General features: G+C 34.1%; 1 protein-coding gene across 1 annotated transcript in view; it reads left to right on the top strand.

Moving 5' to 3' along the window:
- Nucleotides 1-24,428, top strand: part of LOC117322341 (dual 3',5'-cyclic-AMP and -GMP phosphodiesterase 11A-like) — a 109,463-nt gene that overhangs the window by 65,714 nt on the left and 19,321 nt on the right. Inside the window, exons 2-8 of the mRNA XM_033877203.1 lie at nucleotides 7,837-7,995; nucleotides 13,544-13,633; nucleotides 16,740-16,877; nucleotides 18,924-18,988; nucleotides 20,864-20,941; nucleotides 23,693-23,807; nucleotides 24,198-24,273. Of these exons, the coding sequence (XP_033733094.1) occupies nucleotides 7,837-7,995; nucleotides 13,544-13,633; nucleotides 16,740-16,877; nucleotides 18,924-18,988; nucleotides 20,864-20,941; nucleotides 23,693-23,807; nucleotides 24,198-24,273 (721 nt within the window). The remainder of the gene's footprint in view (nucleotides 1-7,836; nucleotides 7,996-13,543; nucleotides 13,634-16,739; nucleotides 16,878-18,923; nucleotides 18,989-20,863; nucleotides 20,942-23,692; nucleotides 23,808-24,197; nucleotides 24,274-24,428) is intronic.

Below are 24,428 nucleotides of genomic sequence, written 5' to 3'. Positions count from 1 at the left end.
AAAATAATCACAATTTTAGATTTAAATATTTCACTTGATAATCGCTCGTCTTTTGGTCAAACTCCTTTAAGGTGTTGAATTTCTTTGTTTTTACGCCTTCCGAGAAAATGGCGAGAAATGAAGACATACGAATGGTCGCCATGATATTCATGAAAGCTTCAATCCGGCACTTATAAATCAAAATGACCGATCATTTAATCAGATATGTTCTATAAGTGATATTTACCGAAACTGTATTCCTTCTGTTGATGGTAAATACTAATACCATTTTAAAGTGAATCCAGGGGCCCCGGTGGCCGAGTGGTTAAGGTGTCCCGACACTTTATCACTAGTCCTCACCTCTGGGTTGCGAGTTCGAAACCTACGTGGGACAGTTGCCAGGTACTGACCGTAGGCCGGTGGTTTTTCTCCGGGTACTCCGGCTTTCCTCCACCTCCAAAACCTGGCACGTCCTTAAATGATCCTGGCTGTTAATCGGACGTTAAACAAAAACAAAATTAAAGTGAATCCCAAGATGTATTTATATAAACAAAATACCTTGTTATTGTTCGAGGTTTAAAGGAATCTTTTTGTCAAGTGTAAGATATGTTTTCTTCGTTACGAAACAACGAGCTTAAGTATATGCTTTTTCACATCCATGCACACTAGAATATGCTCTTGTTTTCTTCGTTACGAAACAACGACCTGAAATTATGTTTTTTTCACTATGGATCTAAATTGTAAATTCTAAATTGTATTTCAAAGTAACTATACAATTATCAACTGAATGATATACATATAGAAGTAGTTTATACTCTCTCCATCTACAGTAAATCCCATTCATTCATTCATACATTCATACTTACTGTAAATAACTTAAATTTCGCGTGGGATTAATTTCGCGTTAATATGCGAGGATGTTCAGTCGCGAATTGAATCCTTCGCAATTATTTGTACGAAAATAACACTTTTGGACGTTGACCAAGCTATCAGTTACCAAAACATGATTTTTATAGCTCATCGTTTGCGAATTATAGAGTCATTTTAGATCAGCATTCGCGAATGATATTGTCATTTCTAGATCATCGTTCGTGAAATCACGTATTCGTGAAAACTTTGCATGTCTGAAGTTGTACGTTTGCGACATAAAGTATTCGCGAAATATAATTGATTTACAGTATCAATTTTCTTAACAATACCAACATTTCTTTGTTGAGAATATACATTTGCATTGTAACGTAGGTCTATAAAGGAGAAGGCAATCCTGAGAGATGTTGTTTGAATGGCATCACGAGCATAGCACACGTCAGAGAGGCCATTGCAATGAACATCTACAATGTCAGTTTCCCACACGGGGAAACCAAATCGATCCCCTTCTTACGAACTGTATCGTTTTTGACGTGTTATAATAATAACATCTATATGCAAGTGTCTTTGTATGTATCTACAAACCTTTGAAAGCTGTTACTAGTATGCCTTACAACGAATGTTGTTACTCCAACAACGAATGGCATGCAATTAGACGAAGGGTATTCTGGAATATCGGATATTCTTGTACTTGACATCTATGAAGATTTAGAATCAAGGTTAAATCTGTTCAGACTGCATTGTGCTGCATCTACATACTCTAAATAATTTAGCCAGGTGTTGCGATCCATTCACCTATACGCATTTTAAAATAAAGTATATTATTATTGGTGGAGAGACATTACTCTCTATCTGTACGAAAAGTCTTCGGTTGGATAAGAAACTCCTCCTAAGTTTATGATTCCTTGGTCTTATCCTCTAGTGAAGATATTAACATCCCTATGGGATAATATATATACTTTCACTTTACTGTAAACCATTTTTTCGCGTGTTATGCGGGCGATTAAAATTCGCGAAAATCAATCACCGCGAAATAATTTCAATCACAGGTACAGCATAGGCCTGTATGACAGTAAATCGCGAAATTAAATCACCGCGAAAATAATTTTTTTTACAGTATATCAATATGTTGAAGATATAATTTTACTCCTGCATTTATACATATGAAATTTTCTTTTTCGGCATGCGTCTTTTACGTAAGCAGACAAAACGACTGAAATTGATATGTTGCTACCATTGTTACAATTGTGATAATCCCAACCTTCTATATCCTCCATTCTCTGCTCTAAATTTCCATGGTGTCTCACTTAACCTCCGACTTTGTGCGACCTTGAGCATTTCAGGGACTTATTAACAAAGCCCCATCAAAACAGGAGATTCGATTGCATTTCATTTTAAATTTATCTAGGAAATTGTTAAATTGAATGAGAAATCGATATTACAAGGTCGGCGATTTCAGTAGTAGCTAGTTAAATGTGTAATGTGTCAGATACAGAAGTAGGTCACACTGAGGAGGAATTTGATCATGTCAGGATGTTATCACCCTATATTTATCATTGTATGGCACTGCCACTATATAACCCTACCAATTCAGTTGCGAGTTCACCAGCTTATGAACTGCCAACTGAAATTTGAATTTAAAAATTTCAAAAAAAAATCGCACGACAAATAAAAAATCGCAGATGGTAAATATAAGCATTGAACGGCTTTCAGTTGGCATTCATAGTCAATATGAATGCCAACTGAAAGCCGTTCAATGCTTAAATGAATTACAACATGACGTCATAATTTGTTACGATGCATTTTTATTGGCTTATAAACCTGCAAAATAAGTTCTCAAACGGACGAAACTTAGCTTTTGTTGTCATGAAAACTAAGATGAGCATTAACTGAAATTATTGTTTACATTACATAGCCATAAAACAAAGGAACATATTTTGTCATTATGGCGTAAAAATATTCTTTAGTTAATCCTTAGATCGTAAGTTTCTATTATAGCAGACCCCGGAAATTGGAATTCATTACAAATCACAGCGTAAGTCACGAATACATCAAGGGTTAATTCAACACGAATACATCAAGGGTCAATTCAACATGAATACATCAAGGGTCAATTCAACACGAATACATCAAGGGTCAATTCAACACGAATACATCAAGGGTCAATTCAACACGAATACATCAAGGGTCAATTCAACATGAATACATCAAGGGTCAATTCAACACGAATACATCAAGGGTCAATTCAACACGAATACATCAAGGGTCAATTCAACATGAATACATCAAGGGTCAATTCAACACGAATACATCAAGGGTCAATTCAACACGAATACATCAAGGGTTAACATTGATCAATTCAACACGCCGCCATATTGGATCATCACAACAACCCCCCCCCCCCCCCCCCCCATCACAACCCCCCCCCCCCCCCCCCCCCAAAAAAAAACAACAACAACAAGTACATAAAAAAATAGATAAATAAAATATATGAAAGATAAAAGGAATATGAAAGGTTCAGATATACCAGATGTGTTCCCGATTAAGAAACAAACACCATTTGAAGTGCAATACTTGCTGTTACTGCAACATTCTCTGACTGGAGGCTATTCGACTACATATCAGATACATTTCCATAAAATACCGAAAAAATCAGATCAAGAAACTACATTACGTCTTTAGGACAGGGTGTTTTTCTTTTATAGCATTTTATCTTTATACATCTCCACCGTCAAATCATGAATTAATTAAAACGTACAGTAATGTAATTGAACAATGAATCATATTATCATTCATGTATCCTGTAGGAATATTGATAAAAATCAAACGCTTTTTATCCCATACCTTTTAAACTAGTATCAGTGAGGTTGTGATACTTGGCATTTATCAGAAGTGTCTCTTAAGTGGCCAACGTAGTAATTGCAGAGATCTACTCGTCAGTATGGCATACAGCAATACTATCTATGTGTCAATACCGTGGCATCGAGTGCCGGGCTCTCTGCTATGTTTAGCCAACCATCTAGATAGAAATTACAGACATTTGATCAATACTATGGTTGACTAGTTTTTATATTCACCTGAGTACTAGCTTACTCTCAACTATCAGGATGACGTCAATAATGTAAATGATATTTATATTGTAGGCGATATTGGAAAGCTCATAACATTCTCTTCACACGATATCGAACATTTATCTTGCGGTTACATGAAGTTCTAAATGTTTTCCTGGTACATATATATATAAAAAACTCATTTTCATGATTAAATCTTCATTCCGAATACCATTTAAAAAAATGTTTATAGCAGACAAGGGCATTTTACGCTTAAAAATTGAAACGCAATTCTGGAAAAAACGAGACTAATGGAAAACGAAAACGAGATGGGCATGTTCAAATCGGTTAGTGGAGTTTATTCTAATCACCCAAAGCGCCCAACTAATATATCTACATTCTCAATGTCCTTGGATGCGAACTGATCAGGCCTTGCGTGACTTTAAATGGTTATATGACATTCGACAGACACATCTTTTGTTTATACAATAATGATGTGAAAGTTGATGGATTCATGAATAAAGTATGTATTAATTATTTCGCCATTTGAATTCAGTACATATTTAGTTCTCCCGTAAAACAAGTAGACAGGAAGATGTTAAGTAGATCACGCGAAATTTTGCATCAATTCCTAAAAAAAACATTTTAGGAATTGGCTCTTACTGTCAGTGAAGTAAGTGATTCGAAAATGGAATTCCTTACCATTCTGGTCGATACCGGTTCTATCAATCGATGGTGGAAATGTGTTGCGATTTTGTTTACTGATACTTCTATCTATTTTCTAGAGGGGAAACGAACGCAGGTGTTGAAAATTGTTCTGTCGGCTTTTATTAAAGAAAAAAATGAAATTATCGAAATTGGTCTGATAACCTAGCTGATATATGCAAACTTCATTTTCAAAAGTCTGCATAGCTATGTTCCGATATCGAGCGACGACTCCCAATAACTAAACAATTACTTTCCTATGCATTTTAAATACAAACTGTACCTCCGGGAGATAAGACGAAACAGCACTGGTCTCTCATTGTTTGCATTTCACACATACCCCATCAGTTACATGGACTCCTCTTAGATGTATACGACAGTGTTTATCACAATGTAATATATATTCAAATGAGACTCTACACCACTTAATTCTATACAATGTATGCTTTCAACACAATAAACCATATATGTTAAATGCCATATTCAGCGTTCGAATCAGCAAAATCACCATCAATCTGATTTCCTGCAACACGTCTACAAATGTCAATTAAAACCATGCTGGGTTTTAATCTTTTTCATGGAAAGCAAAGCATTAACCATGGAAACTTGTAATTGAAAACATCAAGTGAAAGCTCACGAATAGAAATGATATCGGTAATAATGGAGTAACATCAAACTGATTCTAATGCAAATCCCATTTGGTGATACCTAACCGGAAATCCAAATTAATTTGAATTTGTGAGCTTTTTATGAAGCCAGTGGCATGAGTAAAAATAACACAATTTCGATTTTAATCGAGTTATCTCGTGAAATAAGCGTACTGCTTTTTCGTCTTTATCTTCGAACTGACCATATTGTCTTTGTTGGCCTGTTCGCTCTCACCAATATCTGTGACATCATCATAGATATGATGTCATGTTTGAAAACAAGCAGAAATATTTTTAAGCATAACGCTCATTCTAATGCAATGTGAAACAACGGAACTCAAGACAGATAATGAAATCATGAGACTCTCTCTGCTATGAAATTGCATTACCTGTCCAGCGTTGTCATCTTGTAGTGGACAAGTGATGACGCAGAAACGTTTAACGAAGCACAGCTATTTATCATTCGACATATAAACAATTACCCTGTCTATAACCCGCGGACGAACTTTGTGTCCAGTAAACAAACCTCATCTCTACGGTGTCGCAGAGAGATTTACTCCAGGGGCGTATTGATGATGATGATTGCGGCTTGGATAGGAAGCATTCCGCACCAACCACCTAACTATATTACGATTTATTTCTGATAGAGTATCTGTTATCTCTATTTAGATACACGATAGGGTGGTAGTTTGTGTGGTAAACACATATACCAGAGGTTATAGATTCCTACAGCCATCTTGCATAAGTACAACTGACGTTAGTTAGGATTTCCAGAAAGTTTAAGCCACTTTTTTGGCATCACTTTTAAAATTACAATGCAACTTCAATTTACATTATGTAGATATGTTTATAGCCATTCAATATGAAACTGCAATAGCACATACATTCACACTTAAATAATTCTCGAAGGAGTTTTCCTTAAAACTTGTATACATTTTTGGAGTGATTTTGTTCAGTTGATAGAATATAAATCTTTGTCATTTTTATGATAACAATCTCAGTATGCCAAAATTTATTTTTTGACAGCTGCGAATGAATACTTTCTGGCTGTAACACTACCTCTCTGAAAAAAACCCCCAATATGTTGTCATGAAAAGTGTACTTCTTCTGTTAAAATTAGTAAGGATGCTAAATGGAGTGTCACATAAGCAGTATTGCAGGTAAAAGTTCGAAATATGTATCAACCCCTAGAAAACTTAGATATATTTTGAATAAGAAAAAAATACAGAAATTATTTTAGTGTATATTCGGCCTCTTTTAGAATGTGCATGTGAGGTTTCAGATAATTGCAACGAAAAATACACAGACGCTATTGAAAACATACAGTATGAAGCCATTAGAATTGTAACAGGTTTACCCATTTTTTCAAGTACATTTCGGCTGTATCAGGAATTGAACTGGCAATCCTTAAAAGAACGTAAAAATATCAGAAAACTCAGTCTTTTTTATAGCATTCGGTCGTCATAAGTGGCTTGTGTCTCTTCTTCCCCCGAATGTGTCTGAACTGTCTGCTTATAATACCTTTTTTTCTGCAATTTATTCTTATTTCCTAGTAAAAAACATTCCGTCCCTTGTAATTTTCTAAACAGTAACTATACATATTGGATGGATATACTGTAGATCATGTGTTTATTATTCTACAGGACCCACGGTACAATGACGAGGTGGACCGAATAACAGGCTACGTCACAGAGTCCATTATCTGTATGCCTATTTAAAACAGTTTAAAATATCAGTCAAACCTTCTAAAGTACCTCATATGAAAAAGTGTTAAAAAAAGTACGGTAAAAAGAGAGTGCAAATATTAATGTAATAATGTCAGTAAACTTAATTATGATGTATTACGTGTCAACCTAATTAGCAGCCCTGTCGATGTAGACAAAGTATAGAGGACGGAAAGCATTTCATTTTCCATTGCCCATTATATAATGTACGAAGGAATACAATGCTTTGACATCTATCATGGTAGAGAAATATTACATACGAAAGCCTTATGTATGGTGTTATATAAAAATCAAACGAGGCTATTTGTAAACATGTTCAAAACTTAATTGTTGATAACGAACTATTTATATAAGTACATGTACAATTCAAAATACATTTTTAATATTCATAATGTTATCTGTCTGCCCCATATCTTTTACAATGAATTATCATTCCATCTACAAGTATCCTTCTTTCTCTCCCTCTTCCCCATCCTTCCCTTTTCCTTTTCTATTTCTGCCCTGTATAAGATAATATTATTATCATATGCTGTCTATCATTAGGTCATTGCTAAGTTTTGCATATGTATAATTGTATTACGGAGAGGACATTGATAAGTCGTGATAGCTTTCGTCCAATTCTTTTGTGTATTTTTGTTTTTGCAGAAGAATTTATCTAAATACAGTAATTTGATATCGCTAACCTGTATAGAAAAAAATATACCTTTTAAGATATTTTGTTTTTCCTCATTGTCTGAAACCTTTTTTTCTGAAATTTATTCTTATTTCCTAGTAATAAGCATTCCGTCCCTTGTAATTTTCTAAAAAAAATAACTATACATACTGGATGGATAGACTGTAGATCATGTGTTTATTATTCCACAGGACCCACGGTACAATGACGAGGTGGACCGAATAACAGGCTACGTCACAGAGTCCATTATCTGTATGCCTATTCGGAACTCGGACAACGACATTGTGGGCGTGGCCCAGGTCGTTAACAAGACGGGGTCATGTGAAGGATTCAGCAAAGACGATGAAAAGGTGAGATGGTTGTGATTATCAATATTTGGTAGTAAAACGTTTACGAAATTTAGTATTGCCAGAACATTTTGCATTTTTATTTGATAGCAAAATATTATTGTATTACATATTTCCACTTTTACCTCTCCCAAATTTATTTTGTAATCAGCTTTTATAATTGCATAAAAGCAAACGACATAACATTTAACAATTTAAAATATCAATATCGCTTTAAAATTAAAAGTTTTTGCGATATCATTTTCAATAACAAAAGTTGTAAAACATCGCTTATGATATGCTATGTTATTAATAGTACATCAATTATTTGTGTAATCTTTTATATAAAAAATGTTCAATAGCATGCTATTCATTGTGCTGTTTAAATATTTATTCTGATGATTTTGATTGTATTTGCTGGGATTGAATAGAAATGCCATAAACTTTTGTTATATGGATTCTAGCAAGGAATGTGAGATGCATTTGTCGAGGAATCGGGTATAAATCACGATATTTAAGAATTTAACTTCTACCTGATACAAACATATAGTCGTTATAACTATAGACTTCATGCTTGTATATATATATATAGTCATAATAGGTAAGTAATAGATTATCTACCGCCATGGTGACATGATAATTTATTTGTCGTAACAAATTGTATTCATATCGACAGTATACTAGCATCTGCTGACTTTAACAGTTTAATACGTATTTCATATCTTTACTTATTTTTCCTAGTTTAAAGCTAATAACAAAACAATAAGTACGTTTAAATTTCCCGCTTACATAAGGGCCGCGGTGGCCGAGTGGTTAAGGTGTCTCGACACTTTATCACTAGCCCTCCACCTCTGGGTTGCGAGTTCGAAACCTACGTGGGGCAGTTGCCAGGTACTGACCGTAGGCCGGTGGTTTTTCTCCGGGTACTTCGGCTTTCCTCCACCTTCAAAACCCGGCACGTCCTCAAATGACCCTGGCGGTCAATAGGACGTTAAACAAAACAAACAAACAAACCGCCTACATAAAATACTGATGGCAAATACCAGAGTAGATAAATTTAACTTTTTTTGTTCCTTCTGTCATCAAAAACATCGCGTAAAGATATCTGAGCACAAATTAAACAATTGCGACAGTGTTTACTTAATAAAAAATTGTTGATGAATACATTATAAAAAACTTTTTCTTTGTTTTGAATTACGCCAATCTTCGCGTATTTATATATATTTGGAAGTGATGCGACTTTCAAATGGATTCCACGGAGCGACTCGTGTTTCCTGATAAATGTTTATGTTTCCGTCGTCTCGATTAAATAATTTTCAGGAGAAATTCCCTCCGGAAATTTAAAACGAAATTGTCCCTGCCAGTAGGTGACAGCTATCCCAATGGCATTTTGTCTGAATCATATCTCATGTCTGAGCTGTCAGGGCAGCGTCGCTAACGGAAGACTTTAACAAGCTTACTTACTTGGTAACCTGGTATCATAATAATTCGCAAACTAGCATTTCGGCACTTTAGTAATGTTAAAATTCTATAGATTCGTTAAGTTGCCTGTTTTATTCGCTGACACATATAACGAAAGGGAAATGTCATAATCTCAAAATGGGAACCGGAACCTGGGAAGCGAAAACTAAAAATCTGTTCAGTAATACTGATGGTTGCACGTTATCAAGAGGTTCCGCTTTTTTGTTTATTGACGTCATGAGGAATAAATAATGTGTCACATTATACGTCATGTAGTAATTGTTCCTTTGCAACTTGGAATTCAGTCGACAGGAAACTTAAAGAGGCTTACCCGCAGACGGACCGGTAAACGGCACATCTCCGATCACTAAATAAACTTCAGTACACGTTTCTATGTGACAAAATTAGAGGCTTTCCGACTTTATTTCTTGAAAACAATTACAGAATATGTATTTAAAAGACGTTTTAAAACTCAACCTGAGAGGGAAATGTATGGAATATAACGGCAAATCTTCTTTGTAAATCGCCGCTGCCTTTGAAGTTATCACTGTGCGGCACTGTGCACGTGCTTGTTTCTTTGATGTGTCAATCAAATTAGACTCCACTTTATAGCGGGGACTTATTGCGGGTTGCGATTAAATAAATAATATTAAAAATGAGGTTTTAATATCACTTTTCAGCGTTTTATAAGAAACAAGCACGTGCACAGTGCCGCACAGTGATAACTTCAAAGGCAGCGGCGATTTACAAAGAAGATTTGCCGTTATATTCCATACATTTCCCTCTCAGGTTGAGTTTTAAAACGTCTTTTAAATACATATTCTGTAATTGTTTTCAAGAAATAAAGTCGGAAAGCCTCTTATTTTGTCACATAGAAACGTGTACTGAAGTTTATTTAGTGATCGGAGATGTGCCGTTTACCGGTCCGTCTGCGGGTAAGCCTCTTTAAATGAATAATAGCGAGACAGTGTGTGGGGCCTCAGGTGGATTAAGTGGCATAATTAATGAAAAATGAAAGAAATGCTGTTCTTCCAACAGCTACATTACTGAATCATTATCACGATACTTTGTGAAGTGTATCAATTGCGTTGCCTTTCCTTCCAGCGGATTAAGAATTCTTTTAATTTTCCTATTTCAAGGTAACGAATTCATGATCTTTTAGAATGTAAGATGTAATTGTCAACAAGTTGTAGGCAAATGTACAAAATTACAGATTGTTTTAAGTAAACAATGGATTGAAAAAAGACATAAAAATAGTATCACCTCTCGCTAAATATTAGTACCTTCTTTAAATTATTTGCTTGTTGCGAAATAAATGCTAAAGTCATTTTAAATATTTTTCAGTAATGTATCGCTATGTACTTTTCCAACCCGTTTTTAACTTAAACATCTAGCTTGCAAAATTCATTCGAAGTTAAAACTGCCATTATCGACCTGAGTTTTGTGTCTCAAATAAATAAGCATTGGCATTTAGAAGTCAGACATTCATTAAGAAAGAGAGTGCTACAAGTAAAAGGATATTCATATCAGTCATGTTCTACCATTAGCTTTTATAAAAGTATTTTTCTACATATCCGGGGATCATTGAAATTCATCCTGATATATGTGGTCCCTTGAGTGGTTATTGTGCCTTCGGGTACAAAGGGTAAACAGTCTTATGTCTGGTATAAGTATTGTTTACGCTCGTGGATGACTCTTAATCTTACAGTAACACGCACCAATGTCGATCTTAGCTTCAAACAGAATGAGTTTCAGGGTAAACATGTGTTGCTGCAGAGTGTTACATTGAATTCGGTGTCATTATTTGTTTCTTTATATGCTGTTAATATAATTAAATGGTATAATATAGCTGTAATCAAGTAAATGCATTTGCATTATAATTTTTGTGTTTATTTCTGTTTAAAAAAAGGTGCGATTTAAACATAACATCACAAATGACAGAAAATGAAATTTTATTGTAAAAACCGAATTTTACCTTTACCCTAAAATTAATCCTAAATACAAACATATCTAAATATTTGAAGGCAAATTAAGATAACAAACAACACATATACAAATAGCAAATGGGATTTAGACCAGGTGTTTCAAAAGGGAACGCAATTAATGCTTTACCTAGATCATTCAAATCCTAGAAATGTCACGTTCTAAAAAAAAGGAACTGTGTTAGTGATAATGGAAATTAATCTATTGGAAATGGACATCAAATGATTATTTTGATTAATTAATTTCTTTACATTTTAAAGGCATACAAAATCAAAAATAATCCCTTTCAAGAAATTGCTATCAATTATTAAGAATTTGAAATGGAAAACTGTCCAAAAACGAGTACCGTTCCCAAGTGGGATTTATTAAACAGAATGAAAAATAGAGTCATTGTTCGCGAATTTATTCCAATCATTAACAAAGGGAAGATAAATCATCCACAAAATGTAATTGAGAAGCAGTACAAATGAAATCGAGATCAATGACATTTGGTTTCATTCTATCTTAATTTCGGTTCAAGTATCACATTCTTAATGACGCAACTGGTTCATTATAACAAGATTGCAATCATTAAGATTTATTTGTATCAATGGGAAAAACAGCAATTGTTCCTTTCAGACTAATGACAGATTGAGGGTTCATTGTGATTAAGACATTTTCTATTTGAGCTAATCACTGCGTACTTCTGAGATTCGATGTTGTCAATGTTAGGCTCGCGAGTGCGTCGGAAAATCGATATCTCAACAAAAGGATCGTTAAGAAAGCATAGTGGCATTCTCCGCCAATGTTTTTCGTAAATATTTAATTCGATACACAAAGACACGACTTGAATTTCTCTTTTTGAAAGTGACATGGATATAACTGAACGTGTTCCTGGATGCTTGGATGATACTATAGATCCTTAATATGTCATTCACTATACATTTCATTCTATTTCGTTTTAGTCTAAATGCATTTAAAAATAATTGACTTGTTCATTATTTCATATAATTTTTGCTACTTTTTATTCCAAGTCTAAATATATTGAAAAATAATGGAATGATATATTATTCTGTATATATACATACATTCAAAACAATGGCCGGAAAGAAGAAAAGAAAAAGAAATGAATGAAAAGAGTACCCTAAATCAAAACATGTCATTAACATATATTACCAACTTGGACATAGATTTAACGTGAAATGGCTTTATTTTAATTTTCTACATAAGCATTGCTTGTTGGAAGATCAAAAGTTGCTTGGTTTATAATCCCAGCGAGTAATATCATTTCATTATAATGTGCCCATCGCCTGTCCCTGTTATCAGTTACAATAGGTCATTAAAAATTAGTACGTTAACTGTTAATTTATATGTTCAGGCATGTCATTAACTAGGTCAATAGATATTTACGGCAATCACTTCGACGTCACGAGACAGTTCACTATTTATACATGGCTGTACTGACGACACCTTTCGGGAAATCTCCAATAAGTTACTGAGATAGGCTGTATGTAAACATTCTTCGTGGTTGAACACCATCAATCGACAATATTAATGCCATGTAGACATTGTATTGAGTCACACACAGGTTAATATGTTAGATTGTTTACCATTTGGCAGGTAATGTGGTGGACATATGATTAATTATCTAAATTCAATTGAATACATACATATGATTTATATTCACCGAACGGTAACTAACCCACATTTTTTTGCGGGGCTGGGCTATGGGTCCAAAAACAAAGAAAAGTGTCGAGCCACACAACACAAAAATACCAGTAGAAATCTCTGAAATGAAAAAGATGCATATAAGAAAAAACATTTAGAGTATTGTGATGATGGTACAGGAACTATTTGAGACGTGCAAATGAATTTAGATAGACACAAACAAATACCTCTATTCGTCTATAGGACTAATCTAGTATGGCCGTATAATACGATTTCCTATCGAATAAAACAAAAACACAATTACCTATTATCTTATAGAAATGAGTGTTGTGAAGTGCAAATATATGCACTTATAACGTCATTTCATACTTTCTTCAAATGTAGTGTATCTTGATTATATATAAATAATAGGTTTTCCTTGGATACAAATGGCATGCATGCCCTTATAATCAGCACCTTATTGGATTTTGTTCTGTTTCAGATGCTGGCTACGTACCTTACCTTTTGTGGAATTGCAATACATAATGCTCAGATATTCGAAGCCTACAGCAAAGAATATGAAAGGAATAAGGTATATGTGTTGATAGGTATATTTTGTCGCTTTTCTCGACAGCAAATCTTACTATTAAAGAAACGATAGCTGCTGGATAACCAGCACAAGTTATTTGACAAATATGTCGTATGCAATTCTGGATAGGTAGCAACCGAAAAAAATATCACTCATGTTATATGACAAAATACGTCATATAAGATACTGGATTAGGTATTCACAGTGAACAGTGTTTCTTCAAAACAAAAAAAAAACATGACATATGATTCCATATTGTCGTATGTGCACTGGATCAGGTTTTCACAGAGAACAGAAACATGGCATATGATTCCATATTGTCATTTATGATACTTGAATAGGTTTTAACAGAACAGAAACATGACATGTGATTCCATATATGGATTGAATAGAATTTTTTAATTTTCATTGCGGCTATGAATACCAGTAGCTGGCTTTATTTATTTATTTTTTGCTTGTTATTTAAAACAAAGAGACATGAATAACATCGAATACAATAATTTGTGTTAAATTAGATTTAATTTATGTAAATAGATCACAAAGAAAACATAATTTACGGAAATGAAACGAGGACTATTTTTCAAGCGTATTGATATTTTTCTGATGTTATGTGTGGAAAATCAGCACGAGAGACAATGTTTTCATACGGTTTTCATAGTGTATTCATGGTCATATGTTTGTTGTTTTCACTTGGTATGTTCATATCAGCAAACCACATTAGGAATGTAAATACATGGTAATGTATGATACTTGAATAGGTTTTAACAGAACAGAAGCATGACATATGATTCCATATTGTCATTTACGACACTTGAATATGTTTTAACAGAAGAGAATACATGTGATTCCATATTGTCATATGTGACACTGGATTATGTGTTCAAATATAACAGAAAACATGACATATGATTAAATATTGTCATATTTGACACTGTATAAGGTTTTCAAATAGAACAAAAACCTACATCAATTTTAATCAAATTACAACAAGCATTGACGGAAAAGAAAGGCTGGCGTAGAGAAAAGCAAACCAAGATGACTTTCAATAGAGGAAGTGGGCCAGAGAAACAAAACTCTTCATATAACTATGAATGCCAGGAGGAACTCTTTTTGACGATAGGAATTCATGCCAAATGAAATTTCAAAAACAAAGTAATACAATTGCCAAATAAATGTAAACGAGGTACAAGCAATTTCTGCTTTTTCTTACACACGATGTACACACCATGTTCAGCAAAATTCAAGTCGTATTGCGTTATGTTATAATAGTTTTACGGTTTCAAGAATTTCATAGATGCATATAAAAGATTTACATGGAATTGCATACAGCTAGCACTTTATAAGCCGTATGATAGCATCACAGAAATCAATATCAATTTATATGATATCGGTGCATGTTTCTTAAAATACTTCGGAACATTGTATGACGCTTCACCTGCAGCGATTCGACATACAAAAAAATGTGTTTCAACACGAGATTTGTGATGGGCAAACAAAAATTGCTTTGCCTGCAAAGATAAAATCGCCGATGGGGATTCATACTTAGCTTCCCACTCGATTGTCTGGCAGACATAGATGCAAAGACACATTCCTTCTGATACCCTAGAGAAATGTTGGCCGCCATTTCTTCTATACACTTTCGGATTCTAATAATCTGTCTTTCGCTTGATTCAGACATTTGGCGTCAGTTTCTGTTCTTACTTCGATGGGCTCACTGTCAGGGTTCGCCCAATAGTACGAAATGAATTATTAGAGTGTGAAACCTTTTAATGTCAGCGTAACTCACCATCCCCAGGGTTTGCTGTAGGTGGCAAATTGACCCTGGAATTAACTGATTGCTTGTCGTTAAGTCGTTATCCAATACCTAATCCGTTTAAATTAAAAGACAATTCCAGATATCTATAGATAATTAAGACCTTAGTTAAACAACAGAGTATCAAAAATTGCAGAAAATCTCTTTTATATAAATGGATCCCTAGGTTTATCTCCAGGCTAATGTAACTGATAAACGTCTAAGGAGCACACTTCCGCTTGCTTGGTCCGACGTATATTAAGCTCAAAAAAGCCTGTCAGAAGATTTCCGGGTCTCTGATGTAGGACTGCGAGTCATACGACTCTTGGTTTTTCTGAATACCGGTATTTCCTTTCTCGTTACGCACCGCGCCATATGCAGCTCGTATTTAATTCGCCCAAGATGTGTACAAAAGTGCCGTTGGCTACCAGTTAAGCGTGCTGTATCTTGTCGATAACGAGCGATAGAATAGCTCATTATTCTTCCCTCTTTCCTGCCACTATTTTATACAAAATCCTTGATGATCGACTGAAACATCGTCTCTAACAATGAACCGGAAAATCTTATCAATCTTAAATCATCATGCATATCGAAATGGAAATAATTCCGAAAATAAAGACGGCATAACCAACTGAATTCACATTGAGAGGGAGAGTTGCCACTTGACACAATAGTAAAATATGTTATCTATAGCCTTCTAGAAGGTTCCTTAGTTGCACAGAATATTTAGAGATGTAACATCATAAATGCATATATTGGCAACAATATACCATTTATGTATGGGGGTTAAGATTTGCTAATGTTCATTCAATCCATACTGACGATCCCGCGGTGACATGGGCATAACAAAGAAAGTGAAAGTAAGGCCGATTATGAGGTTTGGCTCAATGGCAAATAACCAGTAGCAAACCCCTGATTAGGAATTTTCTGAACAATCTTCTGTAGGATTGTACAAAGGACAAGTTAGCACCTTTCAATAGAAATTGAGAGTTGTATTTAGAAGACCCGAACATTAATTAAACTGCATCATACAGCCGTTTCGTCCTTCCAGGACTTGTCATGGTGCTAACTGCTTAAAATGTGGAAACCTAGGAGGCGATTATTGAATCTCAAAAAGGGTCAAATTAAATGTCAAAGTCTGGAAGATGCAACAGCCCCATGGCTCAATAGAATTTATAAATTTCTCTTACATATTATATCACTTGCGATAATGGCGTTCGAATTTAATACACATAAATAGGAAAGATTATAGATATATATAAGAAGACCAATTATAAATAGGAATGTAGATGTATACGTAACGTGTTTCTGGTACAGGCCCTGCTGGAGGTTGTCCATGACGTGTTCGAGGAACAGACGTCACTTGAAATAGTCATCCACAAGATTATGCAGAGGGCGCAAACCCTACTGAAGTGTGAGAGGTGCTCCGTCCTTTTACGGGATGGAACGTCAGAGGTAAGTGATTTAAGATCATTCGGAGGCCACAGACCCTACTGAAGTGTGAGAGGTGTTCCGTCCTTTTACGGGATGGAACGTCAGAGGTAATTGATTTAAGATCATTCGGAGGCCACAGACCCTACTGAAGTGTGAGAGGTGTTCCGTCCTTTTACGGGATGGCACGTCAGAGGTAAGTGATTTAAGATCATTCGGAGGCCACATACCCTACTGAAGTGGGAGAGGTGTTCCGTCCTTTTACGGGATGGCACGTCAGAAGTAAGTGATTTAAGATCATTCGGAGGCCACAGACCCTACTGAAGTGGGAGAGGTGTTCCGTCCATCCGAGGTAAGTGATATCAACAATTATCACCACCAGTAATTTTGTTTGATTGTTAGTTTAAAATGATATTAACAAATGTCATTCCTGTTATTCTTCAAAATAACATTTTTGTTTAAAGTGACATATTTATTTTCCAGAGGTAAGTGATGTACTTTATTAACATTTATCATATATATTCCCATTTCCACACACACATATTTATTTACAAATATTCACAACAAACATTGAAATGACGTCATCAGAAGAAACAAAGGTAACAATTCTACTCCCCTTTCTTCTCATATCTGACACCATATTTTACCTCAAATACATATAGGGTTAGGCATCACTTTCATGATCTGGATAGCTAATAATTACCAGGTAAAACACTGAGTCCATTTTTGATGTTTCTGACAGATATATAAATACATTCAAAATCCCCGATAACTTAATTATGGTGATATCTTCTTGTGTACATCTCTCCTCCCCAAGAGTAGCCTGTCATGGCTTTGACGTGGATGATATGCGACTCTATACAATCGCCTTACGTGCGTTGTAATATCCTAGCGTTAGGTATGCAGGCTTTCCTTCCTGTTGGGTATGGAATTTAAGTAACTGTCATGTCGTATCGTAGTCATGGAGTTTTATAGAAATAATCCGATAAGTAATGTCTGCGGGAAATGACAGCTTCCAAGAGAAGATGATATCAACCATAGAATGATACCATCTCTCTAATCATCTATCTGGCTGTCGAGTAATACTGCGTTCTTTAGATACACAAGCTAAGAAGTTCCAACAAGGTTAAATTTCAAATTACTTTACAATTACCTCCTCCAGCAGAGGTTTCATTTCACTCCTTTTGCTAAAGGGAGTGGAAATGGTATTGAGGGACCTACAACCAGTGGAGGTAGACAGTGTATTGAACTTTCAACCTTTCATTCACATATTTCACCATACCATTCCGTCAACGAATGATCAGTCAAATGTTACTTTACATGTGTATGTAAAATTAACGAAACGAATGATTAGTCAAATGTAACCGTATCTGTTTGTATGTCGTATTGAAGGGACGGGTGATTAGATAAATACAAAATGTTACCATATTCATATACATGTATGTCCAATTTACTAGACGAATGATCAATCTAATGTTACCATACATATGTACATCAAATTAAGTAGACGAATGATCAGTCAACTATTACCAAACATATGTACATCAAATTAAGTAAACGAATGATCTGTCAAATGTTACCATACCTATGTACATCAAATTAAGAACAACTATTACCATACCTATACCAGCCTAGTATCTAAAGTCTGTTTGATAACATGAAATCTATATCATATCAAAGAAAATATATCGAGAAACACACACACACACAAAGAAAAACTAAACAAAAACGCACTGGTGTTTTAGCTTAACGGACTTTAAGTTAGAATGTACAGTTTTCCCCTTTGTAAATATGACAACATACAAAATCGAAAATATTTGTTTTTAAAAGAAAAGTAATATTCAGAACCAAAATTGATAACAAATGATGATACAAATAATTAATGTTCTTATTTCTATCATAAATGTTAAGGAATATCTAAATTGGTACTAATTTCTTATTTTATTTAATCAATGTATCTATGGCAAAATTTTGATATCTTTCAAAATTTGATCAATACATGTACCTTTATTTATTTTTAAAGTTAAAACTACGATTCATCACTATGGTTATATGTTGATCATATTTCAGACTAACTTCAACCGAGTGTTTGATCTCGGTTACCCGGTGAAAAACGGCCAGTCTTCCAATTATAAGTACGTATGGTGTGTTTCTGTTTCTTCTTCTTTCTATCTTTTCTGTTCGGTTTCCTGTTATCCATTTTTTTAATATGTTGTAAATGTAACGATACCAAAGATTTCATTTACTTTAATGCTAATTTAAAGTGCATGTATGATACAAAAATCAATCAGCACTTTTTTAATGTAACATATTTCAGCAATACACAACAGAATATATAATATAATAATGATATAGATATGATAAATCATATATATATATATATATATATATATATAGCATATATTCAACAATACAAATACGAAAGGAAATTCAAATATTCAACCTTTGGATCGACAACAGCACATAGTACATATGATGCATAATGTTAATCATTAGATATGTAATAAAGCAACACAAAGGAAGACATCTTAATGACGTGTGCCCTGACCGTGCCTCGAACTCAATATCTATGGTACATAATCACCAAGCCGGAAGTGCCTGAAGCTTATACCACTGCGCCATATTCGCATTCTAAAAAAAGAAAGATTATATGGCGCAGTGATGGTTTGGTTTGGTTTGCTTTTGTTTAACGTCCTATTAACAGCCAGAGTCATTTAAGGACGTGCCAGGTTTAGAGGTGGAGGAAAGCCGGAGTACCCGGAGAAAAACCACCGGCCTACAGTCAGTACCTGGCAACTGCCCCACGTAGGTTTCGAACTCGCAACCCAGTGGTGGAGGGCTAGTGATAAAATGTCGGGACACGCAGTGATGGTCGGCCCGAAACCCTAACATGAATGATAGTGACAAATCGACTATTAGATGATAATAGTACCCGGATCGCAATGCAATGTACACATATAACATATATTCATCACAGTACAACTAAGAAAGGAAATTCAAATAGTTTACCAGGTCAGTACACGCATCATAAAATTGTCTTCCTTCGTCATTTGTGTAATTATGTTAATTGTCTAATTATTAATACAATGTATCATATACACTATGTGTTGTTGATCCCAAGATTATGGAATAGTCACGTGTCACATATCAGTGTTGCGGTTTTAAACTAGTTCATCATAATGCAGTCTATATATCTACTTTAGACACATGTTTATAAATATTAACATAGAGATACTATGAACATTCTATGTTTGAATTTCACTTCAAAATCTGTATCTTATCATGTTTTCCTTGGTTTGTATACTTTATGCTTTTAATTGTCATGAAGACCTAGTTTTAATTTGAGACTGTATATGTTTATATTGGATTGTTTTGTTGTCATTGCCCTGCTTCTTTTATTAAGAACGTGACATTTTGACTTCCTCTTTGTACTTATTGTCATTGATTCTGAAACATCTGTATTCCTGTTTGACATTTGGGTGTATTTTACAAATGAATCATATTTTAATAATTTATCTGAATCAAAATTGTTGGTTTTCAATACGTTTTGGCGATAGCAATATTTCTGTATAATAGCATCTGCCTCTGAAATCACTGTCTATATCTGGATCAATGTTATTGTCCTTCCTACGGAATACAATGCTAAATTTGGTCAAATTTGTCATCACGCACGTTTAAAACATGTCTGCTAGAACTGGATAGTAGATATGCTACTGACAGTATTGATGATATGTTTTCCGAATTCAAAATGGAACGAAATTTAATTGCACGATAAAAGATATTCACATATAAAGTCGTCACACGAAGTATGTGTAACACGTCGCCGATATAATTCTAATGAAGAAAATCCATTTCTGAAGTACAATAACGGGAGCAAAACAAGTAATCATTGAGGTCTTCATTGCAATTAATATGAATTTTACCCGTTTTACTTTTTTCAGTATTGTAAAAGTATTTCTCTTTCTCTCTATCTCTTTATCTGTCCCATTCCTCTCTTTCTGATGTGACAGGAATGTATTCTCCACCTGTGACCCCAACATGCATCCCGCCAACAGGCCACGTAATGTACCCTCCATAATTTGTACAAGGTAATCCAATCATCGTTCCTTTACCGCCATATCTATTACAACATGGGTCAAGGTCACAATCCATTGTCTCCCATTTAGTGGTAACGGAATGGTTACGTCATTGCATTTCTGTTGTATATTTTGCTGTACAAGTGTCACATGACCAATGTAAGGTAAATCACAGTAATGAGATAGGTTTCCAGAAATGATGTTAGGGATTATTTTATTGAATAACCGGGCTTTGATATTTTTGACATTTTCAGTTTCTTGTTTTGTCTTCTTATTATCAACAATTTGGCATTACCGTCAATTCCAAAGACAAAACATGTATATGATGGAACTAAAGTCATTCTGCAACTTACTCTCAGTTTGTATTGAAATCTGGTCGTGTCGTATTTTATACAATTCTTTGTTTCCCAACTGGTATCAGTAACGGGGAAGGAAAATAATTATTTCTATTTGAGCATTAAATTTGAAGTGTAAGTTACATAATAGTTATTCTTATTTTTACATTGAAAAAGTGTATGACTATATTGGTTTCTGACAAAATACATATTTGATTTTGACCTTGACCCAGGTTTTCATAATTATTACGTGTTTTGACCGTGTACGGCGTTCCTGTAATGTCATTTTGGTGTCTGTACTAACACTAATCCAATCATATAATATCGGGTTTTATTAGAAATATCAACTGAAATTGTCAATTCATCTGATAACAAACCGCAACGATAAAATTTCCATCTAATAATAGTTTGTGTTCAATCGTATGCATATGTCCATTCTTTACGGAAATGAGTAACGAAACACACATCCAACTTATTGAGAATAAGTAGCTAAATTCAGAACAAGAGCTAGCATTAAGTCATATTATATCATAAAGTCGTGCGTTTGAACATTGAGTGGAGATGTTGTTGATGTAGATATTTACAGCTGATGTCATATACAATCCAAATGATTTATTATTATTTTTCAAAAAAAAAAATTAACTTTATCATTGAAAAAATGATACGAAACAGGCAAACAAAATAACAAAAAAAATGGAAATACAAAAAACAATAGAGCTGAAAATAATAAAAAAAATTAATATGACAATGGAAATTAAAATATCAAAACAATAGAACTGCAAAATAACAAGAGAACTGAAAAATAACAATAAAACTGAACTGAAAATTAAAAAAAAAGAAATTAGAAAAGCGAATAACAATAGAATTGAAAATAACAATGGAACTGAAATTAACATTAGAACTGAAAAATAATAATAGAATTAAAAATAACAATAGAATTGACAATAATAACATCATTTGAAATAACAATAGAATTTAAAATAACAATGGAACTGAAATTAATTATATAACTGAAAAATAGCAATGGAATTGAAAATAACAATAGAACTGAACATAAAAAATAAACTAAAATAGCGAATAACAATAGAATTGAAAATAACAATTGAACTGAAATTTCCAATTGAACGAGGAACATAGCAATGGTACATGTATTAAAAAAACAATGAAGCTGAAAATAGAAAAATAACATTGAAATGAACTATGAACTGAAATATAACAATACAACTGAAAATGAAATAACACTCAATATGACAGCAGAACTAAAAATGCAATAATAAACATAGCAGTAAAACTGAAAGATAAAAATAACGATCAAGTTTAAAATAACCATATAACTAAAACAATAATCATAGAACTCAAAAGACAAGCATAGAACCATAGAACTAAAGACAATAATATAACTGTTTGAATATTTTTACATTTAATACAACGTTTATAACAGTCTTAGTGATAAGCCATCATGCCTACCTTTCTTAACAGGTTTATTTCCAGCAGCATGACGTAAACAACCAAAATAAACATTATCTTTAAGACCGCTGTCTAAGCGAACAATGATGTAAACAAGCAGAAACAATGATAAACAAAATTATTGTACTTTTATTATGAACAGGCTGTTCTAGACACCCAGATAGTTCTATGAGAGAAAATGTCGTGTTATAGTGTATGGATTGTCTACATGCTTTATCCTTCAAAGAGTGCAGTCTGTGTGTCTTGGTATATGTATAACGTGTATGTGATGCTCTCATCTTAAAGGCAACATGACTTAGGCTTTTATGTTAACAATGTGAATACTTTGTGTAACCTAATAAAACGTCTCGTCTTGTGATGTTATTCAAATTGCACAACGTTAAAATGTTATATGACTATATACCGTTATTGTTTTACTCTAAAAATGGAAATGTTCGCGGCTTGGATATTTTTGCTTATTTTATTATCATTAAATCTCCGCGAAAATATCCACACGCGAACATATTAACACGTGAAAATATTGACACGCTAATAGTTCCACCAAATAAACTAAATACAAAATCCAAGACGCAAATTCCTGGTGGTTAACCATGTCGGCATTCAAGCATTATGTCGTCCGAGATAACTCGTACTCAGATGCACATGCACAATGACATCGCAGCGCGAAATTATATTTTCAGAATGACTAAAAAAGCGCGAAAATATCCACACCGCGATCAGTTTTTTGAAGCTGACTATGCGAAAATTTCAACAAAAATTCAAAATATCCACTTTTCATTAATATGATTTTGATAAAATTAGCTTATAAAGCAAAGTTTTGATTGTGCGAAGATAGCTTGACCTTATTCGTCAAATTTGGTATGTTATTTAAACAAATCTGAAAGAGTACGGATAATATTAATGATATATTGGCCCATATCTAGCGTCACGTCTGTTAGCCCTTGTTTTTGTCCGTTGGTAGCCCAGAGAACTCTTCAGACATGAAGTTTGGTAACAAGATCGCGGAGCACGTGCTGATAACAGGAGAGACGATCAACATTTCAGACGCAGATCAGGATTGTCGGTTCGAACAAGAGGTACGTATGTCAATAATGTCTATCGTCTACCCATCACAGACTCCTCATGTAAAAACAAGACTCGAACACTCAGCAGGTAAAATGGTGGCAACGTTGTGGTCATCAACTTATCAAACATTTCATTATAGAAACAATGACATCCTTAATGAAGGTTCAATGCTAGACAAAAAGTTTTTTTAAAGAGAGATAACTCAAAATTTCAATTAAGAAGAGAGTGCATAGTTTTTGTGAAGAATGTGAAGAGATACTCATAAAGGAATTGTTCAAACACGTATATCCATTAAACACAAATTTTCTACCACGAACAACTTCATTTTTTTTATCATTATCTTACATTCTAATAATAGTAGAGTTTTAAACGTTTTCCCCGATAAAATTTATATTGACCAGGTTGACAAATGTGGAAACATTGCTATGCGGTCGATATTGTGTAAACCAATCAGAAACAGAGAGTCGAAAACTATCGGTAAGTTTTGTTCTGTTTTGTTAATTACTGTATACGTATTTGGATTTGTAGACCTTCACTTTTTCATTTCCCGGTTTTGAATTTCTACATTTATCTTCTGAATCTTAATGTTTTCGAGAACACCGGCATGATGTATCTGTTCCTACAAACGTGTG

Source organism: Pecten maximus, chromosome 2 (genome assembly GCF_902652985.1).
Source record: "Pecten maximus chromosome 2, xPecMax1.1, whole genome shotgun sequence".
NCBI lineage: Eukaryota > Metazoa > Mollusca > Bivalvia > Pectinida > Pectinidae > Pecten > Pecten maximus.
This window is presented reverse-complemented; position numbering and strand designations above follow the sequence as displayed.